General features: G+C 35.5%; 2 protein-coding genes and 1 pseudogene across 2 annotated transcripts; 1 reads left to right on the top strand and 2 right to left on the bottom strand.

Annotated features, from left to right (window-relative positions):
• The first annotated feature begins 8,163 nt into the window (after positions 1-8,163).
• On the top strand, positions 8,164-9,935 carry LOC147552208 (RNA pseudouridine synthase 6, chloroplastic-like; annotated as a pseudogene).
• A 373-nt stretch (positions 9,936-10,308) lies between these two features.
• On the bottom strand, positions 10,309-11,938 carry LOC147552207 (uncharacterized). The gene is made up of 3 exons (XM_086671870.1): positions 11,761-11,938; positions 11,600-11,679; positions 10,309-10,638 (listed from the first exon to the last, which is right to left on the bottom strand). Exons 1-3 carry the CDS (start codon positions 11,890-11,892, stop codon positions 10,557-10,559), a joined length of 294 nt encoding a protein of 97 aa, XP_086527996.1. The 5' UTR covers positions 11,893-11,938; the 3' UTR covers positions 10,309-10,556.
• An 868-nt stretch (positions 11,939-12,806) lies between these two features.
• Positions 12,807-13,277, bottom strand: LOC147552206 (S-protein homolog 2-like). Its single transcript, XM_086668621.1, has one exon. It carries the CDS (start codon positions 13,275-13,277, stop codon positions 12,807-12,809), a length of 471 nt encoding a protein of 156 aa, XP_086524747.1.
• Between the last annotated feature and the right edge of the window lie 1,334 nt (positions 13,278-14,611).

Below are 14,611 nucleotides of genomic sequence, written 5' to 3'. Positions count from 1 at the left end.
TACTTTATTTCTTTCTAATACAATTAAAACTCTTCATAGAAGTTTGCAGTTGTGCTAAAAGCAATCACTTTCCCCAACGATACATTAACTCAAATGTCTTAGAACCCTTCTCTTTGTATTGATATAAACCATCTTGACGAGCCGACCATTTACATTGTTCAAGACAAACACCATCATCCCGTTTTGCATCAAATAGGTCAAAGGTATAATCAATTTTTTTATTTAAAATCGAGTCCGTCCACCTAGTATTACACGAAAGCGATGGTGACCCTACTTCGTATTCATATTCCACAAGCCTCTTGTATGTAAGTTGATATTCATCACTAGGGTCACCATGGTCTGAACCTTTTGGTTGGCAAAGAACATATAGTTTTGTAGTGTCTGATAAATCATTTTGTAGAAAAGCGTGATATACCTGATCTTTACGAAAAAGTAAAGCAGATGAACACTCCATTAGCATGGGAGAAACAATTACCACCACCAAAGCAATAACAAAGGCACTGTTTTTAACATCACACTTTCTAGATCCCATTTTGTTGATGTTGATGTTTATGAATATTTGTTTGATTCTTGTGAGGTGCTTAAATAGATAGTTGTATAGCCTACTAAAACAGAAGTAAATTGCATATTAAGTAATTTTGAAGATTCTCACATTATTCTTTCCATTTTGGTTCTCTAATTTTCAATATTGGGAGTATCAAGGGAAGATATTAGTTCAACAAAGAAAAGGGAAGGTATTATTAGGGCACACATGGTATTACAATTCCACACACACATTTTTGATGTGGTATGTTGATTTGGATCAAGTCAACGTTTAAATCCTTTCTCATTTCCATTTTCATTCTTATCACCACCTTCATTCAACCTCACCATCACCACAATCATTAATTTTCACCATCAACCACCACGACCACCTATCATCATCCCATAATCTCTTTGTCAACCCCTCATATCTCTCCGCTCATGTTTCTCCCTTTCTCATATCAACATCAGAGGAATTTCATGTTAAACATTCAATAAGTAGTGTTCATGAGACAAGTTAGCAATTCAAAATCTTCTCATGAACACACAAGAATCTAGGGACTCATGTTTGTCACAAAATCAATATGGAAATATGAACATTAGGTAATTATTAACATGAAATAATTACATACCTTTCTCCATTGTAGAGATTAGAAATAACTTTTAACTTGAACCAATATAAGCTCCTTTCTTGTATAAGATTAACTCTTTAATTCTCTACTTACTAGAAGATGAACTTGTATACTCTTTTCTCTTCTATTCTTCAAGCACTAGTGATGGAGATACTAGCTTGAGTTAATGAGCAAGAGCATAGCTTTCCATCTCATTCTCCATCTCTATTTATACAATTCTCTAATCCATCATAGAGTTTGTACAAGTTACTACATGGGTGTCATGTGTCCCCTTATGTGTCAAGCAACAAGTCTATTAAGTGTCATGATACAAGACAAGTGTCCCTTATGTGTCAAGCCACAAGACCATTAGGTGTCAAGACACAAGACAAGTGTCCCTTATGTGTCAAACAACTAGACCATTAAGTGTCAAGACACAAGACAAGACAACACACCTCATTAGTCTATACACCTCATGCTTATAGATGGGCTTTGTTGTCAACACATAGTTAGTGTCCATAGATTCAATACATGAATGAGTTTTATGAGCCCAACAAACCTTTAGCCCAATAAGTTTATACATGGTCTTATTGTATGGGACATACTAATGGGCCTTGTCCATGAAAATTGGCGAATGGGCCTTGCATGAACATAGCCCATGTTTACATTCTCCCACTTGGACCATACAATTGAAAACAAAATTTTAGGTTTTCAAAGATCATTTAAAACTTTTAGTGAATGTATTGGTTAAGGCTTAGGCTCAAAACATATATGCGCGCATTTAAAAAATAACTCCATTCATATCTAATGAACACAATCTCATTAACAGGTAGGCTACTAGTGCGAGTCATAGCGGTTATATGTCTTAAAGCGACATATTTCCTTCCATGTACCACGTCATTAGCAACTTCCTAACATTACCAGTCATTGGAGATTAGATACAAAACCAAGTACACAAGTGGTTTTGTTTCAATTCAGCTATGTCTGATTAAGACTATTCCTGTCTAATCAAGACTATTCTTGTCACTTTCACTCATTTCAATTATGCACATATGAGTAAACAAGAATTTGGAAACATAACATTCATGAGATCTCAATTAGTATTTGTAGAAACTTACATACATATCAATCCACTACGATACAAGGATTACTAAGACCCATCGTTGCAACATGTTCCTTAAAGGTCTTAGATACCAAACCCTTAGTTAGTGGATCAGCTACCATACACATGGTACTAATATGTTCTACAATTACTGTATGTTTCCGAACCTCCTCTTTTACAATAAGATATTTGAGCTCAAGGTGTTTGCTTCCTCGTGAGTTCGAATACTTATCATTTTTAGAGAAGTATACTGCGGCAGTATTATCACAATAAATTCTCAGCGGCTTGGCAATAGAGTCGACAAGTCCAAGTCCTGAGATAAAATTCCGCAGCCATAAAGCATTAATTGTGGCTTCATAACATGCCACAAACTCAGCCTCCATTGTGCAAGATGCATAAATACTTTGCTTAATGCTTCTCCATGATATCGTTCCTCCAGCTAATAGGAACACATATCCAGAAGTGGATTTTCTACTATCAGTACATCCAGCAAAGTCGGAGTCTGAGTAACCTATTACTTCCAGATTATCTTTTCTTCTGAAAGTAGCTTATAGTCTTTCGTTCCTTGTAAGTACCGCATCACCTTCTTTGCTGCTTTCTAGTGAGTCATCCCTGGGTTACTTTGGTAACGACCAAGCATTCCTACTGCGAAGCTAATGTCTGGACGGGTACAAACTTGCGCATACATAAGACTTCCTACTGCAGAAGCATAAGGAATACTTTCCATTCCTTTTCTTTCCAAGTCATTCTTAGGACATTGCATGAGACTTAACTTATCTCCTTTCTGTATTGGTGTATCAGTCGGTGCACAATCCTTCATGCCAAATCTCTCTAAAACTTTTTCGATATAGCTCTTCTGAGACAAACCAAGTAGACCTTGTTTTCGATCTCGAAAAATTTCGATCCCGATCACAAATTTTGCCTCATTCATATCTTTCATTTCAAAGTTCTTAGAGAGAAATTTCTTGGTTTCATACAGTAGACCAAGATCATTAGTGGCTAGGAGTATGTCATCCACATATAAAATCAAAAATATGAACTTACTCCCACTGACCTTCTGATATATACATTGATCAACAATGTTTTCTTTAAATCCGAAGGTCACAATGGTATCATTAAACTTAAGGAACCATTGTCTGGAGGCTTGCTTAAGTCCATATATTGACTTATTCAATTTACACACCATATGTTCCATACTCATTTCTGAGTAACCTTCTGGTTGCTCCATGTAGACCTCTTCCTCTAAACTCCCATTTAGAAAAGCTGTCTTCACATCCATTTGGTGAAGCTCTAGATCATAATGAGCCACCAAAGCCATAATGATTCTAAATGAGTCTTTTCTTGATACAGGCGAAAATGTATCATGATAATCAATGCCTTCTTTCTGAGTGAAACCTTTTGCAACAAGTCTGGCTTTATATCGTTCAACTTTGCCTTTAGAGTCGAGTTTGGTCTTGAAGACCCATTTACACCCGATTTTCTTACACCCTTCAGGCAATTGAACCAGATCCCAGACTTTGTTCTGTTTCATAGATTTCAACTCTTCATTCATTGCATCAATCCATTTAGAAGAATTATTGCTATTTACTGCTTGTGAAAATGAAACTGGATCTTCCTTACTTGTCCCAATGTCATATTCAGATTCCTGAAGATATACTAAATAATCAGAAGAGATCGCAGACTTCTTTATTCTCTGAGATCTGCGTAACTCTACTGGATCATGAGATTGTGGGTCCATCAATTGTTGTTCACTATCAACAGTTGGATAGTTTTCATGAGGAACAACAATATTTTCAATAGGTAAGGGTATGGGAACAGTTACCCTTACTTCTTTAATAACCACATTTCGTGGTTCAGTACTCCCACTATTCTCATGATTCTCAAGGAATCTTGCATTTCCAGTTTCAACAATTCTAGTGGTATGGTTAGGACAATAAAATCTATACCCTTTGGATTTATCAGGGTATCCAATAAAGAACCCACTGATAGTTCTTGAGTCCAATTTCTTTTCTTGTGAGTTATAGATTCTAGCTTCTGCTGCGCAACCCCAAACACGAAAGTGCCTTAAACTGGGTTTCCTACCAGTCCATAATTCAAAAGGAGTTTTAGGAACTGACTTACTAGGAACTCGGTTTAAGACATATGCAGCAGTTTAAGAGCTTCACCCCATAACATAATGGGTAAAGTAGAGTTGCTCATCATGCTCCTAACCATATCCATTAGAGTTCTATTACGCCTTTCAGCAACACCGTTCTGCTGAGGCGTTCCTGGCATTGTATACTGTGCACAAATGCCAAGCTTTTCTAGGAGTTTAGCAAACGGACCAGGATGTTGTCCCGATTCGTCATACCTTCCATAATATTCACCACCTCTGTCTGACCTGATGATTTTCACCTTTTTATCTAATTGTCTTTCAACCTCAGTGATAAAAATCTCAACAACAGTTACTGCCTGAGATTTATCATGTAACAAATAGATATATCCATAACGTGAAAAATCATCTATAAATGTGATGAAATATTTCTCTCCACCAATACATGCTGTGGAGAGAGGTCCACAAATATCAGTATGGATGATCTCAAGAAGTTCTCTGCTCCTTGTGGCTCCTTTCTTGGTGTGTGTTGTTGTCTTTCCTTTTATACAATCGACACACATCCCGAAATCGGTGAAGTCTAGGTTTGACAAAATCCCATCCTTCACTAATCTCATCATTCTTTCTTTGGAGACATGCCCCAATCTTTTATGCCACAAGTTGCTAGAGTTCTCATTTATTTTATGCTCAATTCCAAAACTTACATTAGGATGCAGGCTTAAAATAGATTCAGCAAACTGATTATCAAGACTGATTTTATAAAGTTTATCATATAAAACGCCAGAACCTATAGCACATTTATTTTTATACAATTCAAAACGTTGATCTCCTAAAGACAGTTTATAACCCAAAAGATCTAGTTGAAACATAGAAACTAGATTACGAGATACGGTTGGAACAAAAAGAGTATTATACAAATCCAAAAAACAACCAGTATCAAGTTTTAAATGATAGGTTCCAACAGATAAAACTTCAGAGGAAATCTGGTTTGCCATAAAAATGAAACGTTCAGTCTGACTTGGGTTTCGGCTTGAAACAAAGCCCTGCATCGTTTTAGAAACATGAACATTAGCGCCCGTGTCGAGCCACCAAGTATTAGAAGGAATTTCAACAAGATTTGATTCGAAACATACAAGAGCTAACTGCTCACCTTTCTTTTCGAACCAAGCCTTACGCTTTGGACAATCTGCCTGAAAGTGTCCAATCTTTCTACAAAAATGGCATCTGAATTCCTTCTTCTTAATATGAACCTGTGGAGCTAAAGCAGGTTCATGGTTCTTTGGTGCGACAACTTTCTTACCTTTCTTGGGCTTCCAATTCTTTCTTTTCACTTCTTGAGTAACAAGATTAGTAGAGAAACTTTCTTGTTGTCTTAACCTTGTCTCCTCTTGAACTAACATACTAGATAGTTCATTCACATTCCATTGTTCCTTAAGTGAATTGTAATTCATCTGGAATGGTCCATACTGAGGAGGCAAGGAATTCATAATAAAACGAACAAGAAAAGGCTCCTCAACATTCATACCAAGTCCATTAAGTCTCGCCGCAATGTTAGTCATTTCAATTAAGTGCTCTTGCATACCTCTCACACCGTCATACTTTATGGTAGTGAGTTGAGCCATTAGCGTGCCAGCTAGAGACTTATCGGCTGCACGAAATCTCTCCTCAACTGCATTAATGAAGTCTTTAGCATTATCAGTTTGAGGAAGGGATGACTTTATATTGCTTGCAATAGTCATTCGCATAAACATCATGCTTAGTCTGTTTGATTTTTCCCAAGCGTCAAACAAATTTTTCTCATCAGTGCTACTTGATACATTTAGAGTAGCAGGTCTATCAGACATAAGGGCTCGATCCATATCAAGAACACCTAAAGTGAACTTGACATGTTCGCTCCATTCTGAAAAATTTGAGCCAGTAAGCAAGGGAACAGACGCAGCTTGCGAATGTAGGGATATCGGCGCAGATACTGCAAACATTTAGACAATATACTATAAGCAAGTTAACTATATCAAAATTTATCCTTTGGGTCTAAATTAAGATATATACCATACCATTCATCATTTAAATATCATACATAAATGAGTCCACTAGTGTATCGTCTAACCACAAAAGAGTTCATCACCTTTGGGCAAAAGAACCAAGTTGATTAGACGGTACAAAGCATTAACAATAATATTCAATCAACTTATAATTCTTCTTTGGAAAAATTACACGTTATCGAAATCGTTTAATGCAAATTATCCAACATAAGTTTGAACATTAATTAACCTTCTTAGATATGTAAGATTAGTTCAAAAGTCACTTTGGCAACCTTTTCACTAATTATACATATCATGGTTAAACTTTTATTCTTATGTCAAATTTTCATTTAAAACTTTTATAAAAGACAATTTTCATATACTTCAATTATTTGACTATAACCAAACTTTAATTAGTCAACATAATGAACTTTAATATTGTCTCCTTACAAGTTCTAAAATTAACCTTTGCTAGTTTTTATCGAAAATTCATAAGGCGATAAAACACATAAAGAAAGGTTCTCTTAAATCAAACCAAAATTCATTAGTGGTTTTTAATAACTTTTAATTCAATTAAAAGAACTTTTATGAAACTACATGAGTTCCTTAATACAAAAGATTTTAAGTTTCAAAATCAACTCATATAGCTTCTAAAAATATATTTCCAATATGGCAACTAAACATAGATTAAAATTCGATAATTTGCCAAAACGATTTTGAACAAACATGAAGTCCACACCCATAGCTCTGATACCACATGTTAAACATTCAATAAGCAGTGTTCATGAGACAAGTTAGCAATTCAAAATCTTCTCATGAACACACAAGAATCTAGGGACTCATGTTTGTCACAAAATCAATATGGAAATATGAACATTAGGTAATTATTAACATGAAATAATTACATACCTTTCTCCATTGTAGAGATTAGAAATAACTTTTAACTTGAACCAATATAAGCTCCTTTCTTGTATAAGATTAACTCCTTAATTCTCTACTTACTAGAAGATGAACTTGTATACTCTTTTCTCTTCTATTCTTCAAGCACTAGTGATGGAGATACTAGCTTGAGTTAATGAGCAAGAGCATAGCTTTCCATCTCATTCTCCATCTCTATTTATACAATTCTCTAATCCATCATAGAGTTTGTACAAGTTACTACATGGGTGTCATGTGTCCCCTTATGTGTCAAGCAACAAGTCTATTAGGTGTCATGATACAAGACAAGTGTCCCTTATGTGTCAAGCCACAAGACCATTAGGTGTCAAGACACAAGACAAGTGTCCCTTATGTGTCAAACAACTAGACCATTAAGTGTCAAGACACAAGACAAGACAACACACCTCATTAGTCTATACACCTCATGCTTATAGATGGGCTTTGTTGTCAACACATAGTTAGTGTCCATAGATTCAATACATGAATGAGTTTTATGAGCCCAACAAACCTTTAGCCCAATAAGTTTATACATGGTCTTATTGTATGGGACATACTAATGGGCCTTGTCCATGAAAATTGGCGAATGGGCCTTGCATGAACATAGCCCATGTTTACATTTCATTGTCGTTGACATAATTTTTATCTAATATTTCAAGTTTCTTCCGAAATTCTATAGATATTCACATATATCGTAGTTATTTTAATAAAAATGTCATGATTGGTGATTCTAAGAAACAAAAAAAAAGATATAGAACACTTGGAATTGTCGGAGCAGAGTTATCATAAAATTTTCTGCTAGTAAGTTATTGAAACATTTCCATTTTAAATCAGTAGATATACCAGGAAAAGAAGAGGGATTTGACGAACAATCAAAAAATGGACCCAAAATGTGAGTCCAGTCCGTTATTGCCAAAAAATTGAAGACAGGTCCACGGAGTCAGAAGGGTACGCGAAATTTCCTGAAAAAGAATCTGACGCACCTACCATCGATTCTTGTACTTTCCACGAATTTACAAAATTTACCAACTTGTCATTTTCGTTCTTTTTCCAGATTTATTTCTTTTTTCTTTAATATCATTTGTAGATTTGCTCATGTTCGAATTCATAATCCATATTCTCATGTTGCGTCTACAAGCAGAAAAGCTGTCTATGGTTTATGAGGGCCGTATACTAGGATGTCTTGATTTCTCATGGTCACTGCAGGTAGGAGGGACTACAGATAACATCCAAGAAAGTTGTGCAACTTTTGCCACTAGGGCTTTGGGTTTAACAGATCCATTATGGACTACCCATCAGATCGATAACTGCATCGAGGGCTGGTATAATATTTTATTCAAGTTTCTACTGTTACATTTCAGAATATAGACTAGTAAAAATTTCGATTCTTGTTTTCTGTTAGTGTTGTGCTAGCTAGGACCAAGCAATTTTGCTCAGTTTTTCATGGGAAGATCAGGGTATGCTCACAATACTTCTAAAACCGTCGTCTTTTTTTCTTTCACTTCTGAAGTTGTACCTTGTCACTGCTTTTGATTCTTTGAACTTTTCGACAGGAGAGAAAAGTGAAAAAGCTTTATCTTGCTCTTTCTGCTGCACCTTTACCAGTCGGAGTAATTACCCATTATATGAGTCCGGTGAATATTGCTCCTAGACTTGTTTCAAAAGGTACCGTTGGTTATGTGGAAGATGATTTATGGAAATTTTGTTACTCACCTTAGTGTTTTAGATGTTATTGTTTAGGGTGTTTCTAAAACAACATAAAATGTAAAAAAAACGACCCGTTTCATGCGTTGAGCTTACTCTATTTGGTTATGTCCGTTGTGTTAGGAAAGCTAAAGTACTTTAATTTACACAAGGACGTAATAATTAAAACTAAAAACTATTTTTGTAGGCGGTAGTACTGAGTAATTTGAAAATTTTAGTTTACGACATCATACACCTCTTACTTATGTTAGATACTGATACCCGTAATATTGTCCATGTTATGTAGACAAAGATATAAACTCAAGTTTTTATGCATTCTATCATGTATTCCTGCATCAATATGACCTAATATTATTTTTTCAGATTTCACTAAAGGGTGGTATCTGTGCCAGATTGAAGTCTTGGAATGCAAGGAGGTACCTTGGCCAAATAAATGTCTCACCTGAAGAGCAGTATTGTATTGATAATGGTGGATGGTCGAAAAAAGATGTAGCATATGTGTAATCAACCTTTTAACAGGCAAAACTCACCAGGTACCTTTTCACTTCCTTTATTCTTGTAAGATCGATAACATTCACTTAAATCATATATTAAAAGCTTTAATAAAGCAGTAAACTGAGGAGTTCAAGGTTTTATCTTTGTTGACTTCTTCTGCTTAACAATTGATAAAGGCAGATTCAAACACAATTTGCTGCGTGTGGTGCACCTTTAGTTGGTGATAAGATGTATATGCCTGCAACACTTGCAGAAGCGGCTAATCCCGAAATCAACCCTTTTCTTGAAATGAAAGAACATATGAAAGCAAAGATGATAGAACCAAAGCTGTAGAAGAATGGATGGCACAACATGGGAAAGAATCAAGTATAGCAATTGGTCTCCAAGCTTGTCATATCTCTTGGGACGACGGTGAGCATTTTTATGATGCTGGATCTCCATGGTGGAGGTGATACATTTGGTTTTCCAGGTTCATGTTCTGCTTCTTTACGCTAATACTATCTTGGGCCACCCTCCAATCCTGAACTGATCCACGAGTTAGTCGGGTGGAACGGAGGTTACCAAGCTTAGTGCAGTACAATTAAGTTATTGGCTATTTTGAGGCATCTTATTCTTTTTTATTTTCATTAAGGTTTGTCGTGTACAAGATTTTCAACACCAGAACAATATGAAATTGAGAGATATTATTCGGCTCACCCAATATACATTCATCCAAGTCTTGAGTATTATGTTCGACTTTTTTTATGTTTCCATCATAACCGAGTAAAAATGGACGAAAAAAGAACTTCAAATTACAGGCTTACAGCTATTCAACAAGAAATTGTGTTAAGTGAACGAGTCAATACTTTCAATTAGTACCTGCAAAAATTACACGAATGGTCTTGAAAGAAACTCAAACACATAAAAAGATTATTTAAAAAGATCTTCAAGATAAGATACTGAAAACTTAAGCAGACAAGAATCTGAAACAGTCACAGCTCCTTATTTGGTTATGCGCCTTCAAGCTTCAATTTGATACATATTGGGGAGAGTCCATCTGCAGAGTCCAGACTAATTTTCAATGGAAATTCTTTTCAAAAGCCATCTTCAAGTTTGATTTCTTCTCTCTTCGGGGGTTCAAGATCTAAATAAGTAAATGGCTCAGTTGGTTCTTCCCTGCAATCAAAATAAAAAAAAATGTAGTCATGCGACGATATCTATAATATGTTCCCGTGTAAGCCTTCTAACCAATAAAAGTTGAAGTTACGAGATTGTTTCCTGGTATAAGTAACCAATTAACATATATCGAGGTTTCTGCACTTTACTGCCCTTACTTTCATGTCCACGTATTAGTGTGTGCCATGAAAGAAAAAAACACAGTAAGTCACATATCACACATTACATAGGCCTTGGATGAGATGTTTGAAACCATGGTATAATCTAATATAATGAGAAAAGGACAGCCATTGTCTTGGGATTGCTATAGCAAGCCTCCTTAAAGAAGCACATAGAGGTAGGAGGATATAATCACAGATAATATATTACCATGAAAACGTTTCTTTTGTACTAGTCATAATCTGTGCCTTTCTTGCGCAGCCAATGCTGTCTAGCACAAAGAACAGTTACCTGAACCTGATTTTACTGCAACCCTAATATGCCCTGGTTATGGAAACATCACATGATTTTATTGTAACCCTAAGAAATATTCTTGTTACATCGCAAAAGAAGCTGATTTTATCTCAAACGAAGCTTCCTAGTGTTACCTAAGTCCAGTCTTACCATCGTGCGAGACAAAATCTCAACTCACCCTCTATATACAATTTCCTTCTTCTTCGGCATATGATGTAAGTTAGGGTTTAGGTGGAGATAGTTCTGAAGCCAAGAATCTCTTGTTTATTCCGTAGCAACCCAATTTTTGAAGTATTTGATTTTCCAATTGAACATACATGGTATTAAAACTAGAGAAGAACTTGTAATAATGAATTGGGAAGTAAAATAACAGAATAGTGAATCACAATTTACTAGTATTTTGAACATAAAAATGGATCAATTGATTGAAAAATCATAATACTATACACTAAACCCTAACCCTAATGTTGAAACCTAAATATAAAGATAAAGATTGGGAAGAGCATACCCAGGTTTAGAACGCATGCATCTATAGAATAGCTTGAAAGGGCCAGGTACTGTTTTGAACGGATTCCCTTCGAAACACGCCTACCAATCAATTTCAACAACATCAAATTAGAGAGAGTCTAGAGAGATAGTCTAGAGAGAGAGAAAGAGTGAAATTTGAACCTGGATGACATCCTCGGCACGATCATTGCAACGATGAGCTATAGGTTGACGATCGTCACCATCAGGTCTTCCCCATGGACTCTCCCTTCTGGGTACTGGTCTAGGACTCGTCGTCGTCGTCGTCGAACTCATTTTCCAAAAAACTGTTTAGAGAGAGAAACAGATGGAGAGGCAGGGGGAGGGGGATCTCAGATGGCTCACTACGAGAGAAACTGAGAGCCTACATGTAAGATCTCGAACTGGCTGAGGCCTAGTCCGAGTGCCATCAGACTGCCCTAATCCGTGGAACACGAACTGAAAGAGACCGTACAGTAAAATGACACCCTCACTTTTATAGACACCACCAATCCTACAAACCTTAATTCCACATTCAGGTGTTATACAGACCGCACATTTTGTTACATATTTGGACAGGATTTTTTCGTGAAAAAGTTCTTATCTCTCACAATGAGCACCACCACCATCTCCGATAATCAACTACCAAAGTGGTTTGTACTCTGTTCATTGATGGTTGTGTGTTTGGTAGCGGTGGTGGTGCTCGGTAAGAGATGAGTTTTCCAAACAAGGAAAGTCAACCAAAATTAGAGAAATAGGTATTGTGTGTATAAACTTTGAGACTGGGCCAAAAGTATTTGGTGTGGACTAATGGGCTTTTCATGCGATTTGAACCCCCTCTAAAGTGACCGTTCGGTTGGAGTTTGGATAAGTGGTAACACTCGATGCATATTTTTAGTGGAGATATAATTTTGGAATTCAAGTCACACTTTCAAGGCTAACGACCCTTAATTGGAATAGTTAAGAGGTTTAGTCTTCCACTTTAGAAGTCAAGTGTTCGGGGCACGACAAGTACAAAAAAAAAAATTCACCATTTCAAGTTGTAGAAAAACTAATTTGCAAATAATGAAATAGTAATAATAACTAAACAAATTCATAATCTATGTATTTCTGTGTATACTTCATTTCCTTCTAATATTGAAATAACAACAGAAAAACATAAAATTACAATCAAATCTCTTTATTTAAACTTGTGGTTGTGCTAAAAGCAATCACTCTTCCCAACGATACATTAACTCAAATGTCTTAGATTCCTTCTCTTTGTATAGATATAAACCATCTTGACGAGCCGACCATTTACATTGTTCAGCACAAACGCCATCATCCCGTTGTGCATTAAACAGGTCAAAGGTAATTTCAATTTGAGCCACAAGCGAGTTCGTCCACCAAGCATTACACGAAACCGATCCTGATCTAAAGAAATCGCCATACAATTGAATATCGAAAAACTCATTATATGCAAGTTTACGTTGACCAAAGTTACTAAAGTCAAAATCTTTTGATTGGCAAACAACATATAAATTTGTAAAGTCTCCTAAATCATTTTGTAGATAAACATGATATTTCTGAGTTTCAGGAAAAAGTAAAGCAGATGAACACTCCATTAGCATGAGAGAAACAATTACCACCACCAAAGCAATAAGAAAAGCATTGTTGTTACCATCACACTTTCTAGACCCCATTTTGTTGATGTTGATGTTTATGAATATTTGTTTGATTCTTGTTACGTGCTTAAATAGATACTTGTATAGTGCAGTAAAACACAAGTAAATTGCTTATTAAGTAATTTTGAAATGTTTTACAATAATACCCTCAGGAAAGGGGGTTTCCTTTGGAGATGGCTTTTATGTTTCCAAATTTTGGAAGGGGAAATTGCCATTTCATTGACCCAGTCTTAAGGGGATATTCTCCCATTATTTTCTCCGGTTTCTTTCCATTTTCATTCTCTAATTTTCAATTTTGAGAGTATCAAGGAAAGATATTAGGGCATACATGGTATTTCAACTCCACACACTCATTTCCATATCCATTTTCATTCTTTATCTCCATTTTCATTCTTATCTCATATCTCTCCTCATTTTTATTCCTTTCAACATTAGAGGAATTTCATTGTCGCTAACATAATTTTTATAGAATATTTCAAGTTTCTTCCTTACATATCACATATGCCGTAGTTATCTTAATAAAAGTGTTATCTTAATAGATAGCACTCTGCAGAGTTATAGTAAAATTTTATTCTGGTAAATTTTTGAACATTTCCATTTTAAATAAGAAGATCTACCAGATGAAAGAACTACAATAAAAAAATTTGTGAATGTTTTCTCTTCTTTAAAAAGAAAAGAATACATCTTTTTAATTTTTTAAAATTTTATTAGGTAATGATGTAGCCTGTTCTGATTCCATATTAATGAGGCATCACAATTCACAAAGATGTTATATTGGTAAAACATTTTGGAGCTTTTTGGTTGATTCCATATTAGTGAGGTATCAATGAACGATTTTGGAGCTTATGGTGATGGGTGTACATTAAACGATTTTTAGAAGCGATATCCCGGTTTCACATCTAACAAGAGGAGCCCTTCTTTACATATTATCAAGTGTTTATCTATAGAAAATTTCAGTCTCACAAATCACATGACCTTGTATTTAACACTTGGCAAAAGAGGTTATTATCATAGTTGTACATGTTTAAGAGCATCTCCAATGGGACACTAGAACTCTAGAATTTAAAAAATCATATTCAATTGGATCAAATTTCAAAAAAAAAAAAATATTCAATTGGATCATGTATTGGACACTTAAGAATTTTGTATCTAGATTTTAGGGCTATTTCGCGATTGGGCCCTTAAAGTAGAGGATTCCCGCATCTCTATATAGAGAGAGAGAGGGAAGGGGTGGTATAGTCATTGAAGATGTGTGTTTGGTAATGGTGGTGATGTTCGGTGAGGGAGATAGATTTTCCAGCAACGAAATTTCAGTCAAAAGCAGAAAAAAAAATGTTGTGTGTATAAACTTT

Source organism: Eschscholzia californica, unplaced genomic scaffold, assembly GCF_041429995.1.
Source record: "Eschscholzia californica isolate CP2 unplaced genomic scaffold, dmEscCali1.0.p SCAF_3, whole genome shotgun sequence".
Lineage (NCBI taxonomy): Eukaryota > Viridiplantae > Streptophyta > Magnoliopsida > Ranunculales > Papaveraceae > Eschscholzia > Eschscholzia californica.
This window is presented reverse-complemented; position numbering and strand designations above follow the sequence as displayed.

Coding starts and splice junctions, on each gene's coding strand:
- LOC147552207 (XM_086671870.1), bottom strand. CDS start 11,892: ATGAGTTCGACGACGACGACGACGAGTCCTAGACCAGTACCCAGAAGG. Junction 11,680..11,760: donor GTGCCGAGGATGTCATCCAG/GTTCAAATTTCA, acceptor ATTGATTGGTAG/GCGTGTTTCGAAGGGAATCC. Junction 10,639..11,599: donor TGCATGCGTTCTAAACCTGG/GTATGCTCTTCC, acceptor TTTTGATTGCAG/GGAAGAACCAACTGAGCCAT.
- LOC147552206 (XM_086668621.1), bottom strand. CDS start 13,277: ATGGGGTCTAGAAAGTGTGATGGTAACAACAATGCTTTTCTTATTGCT.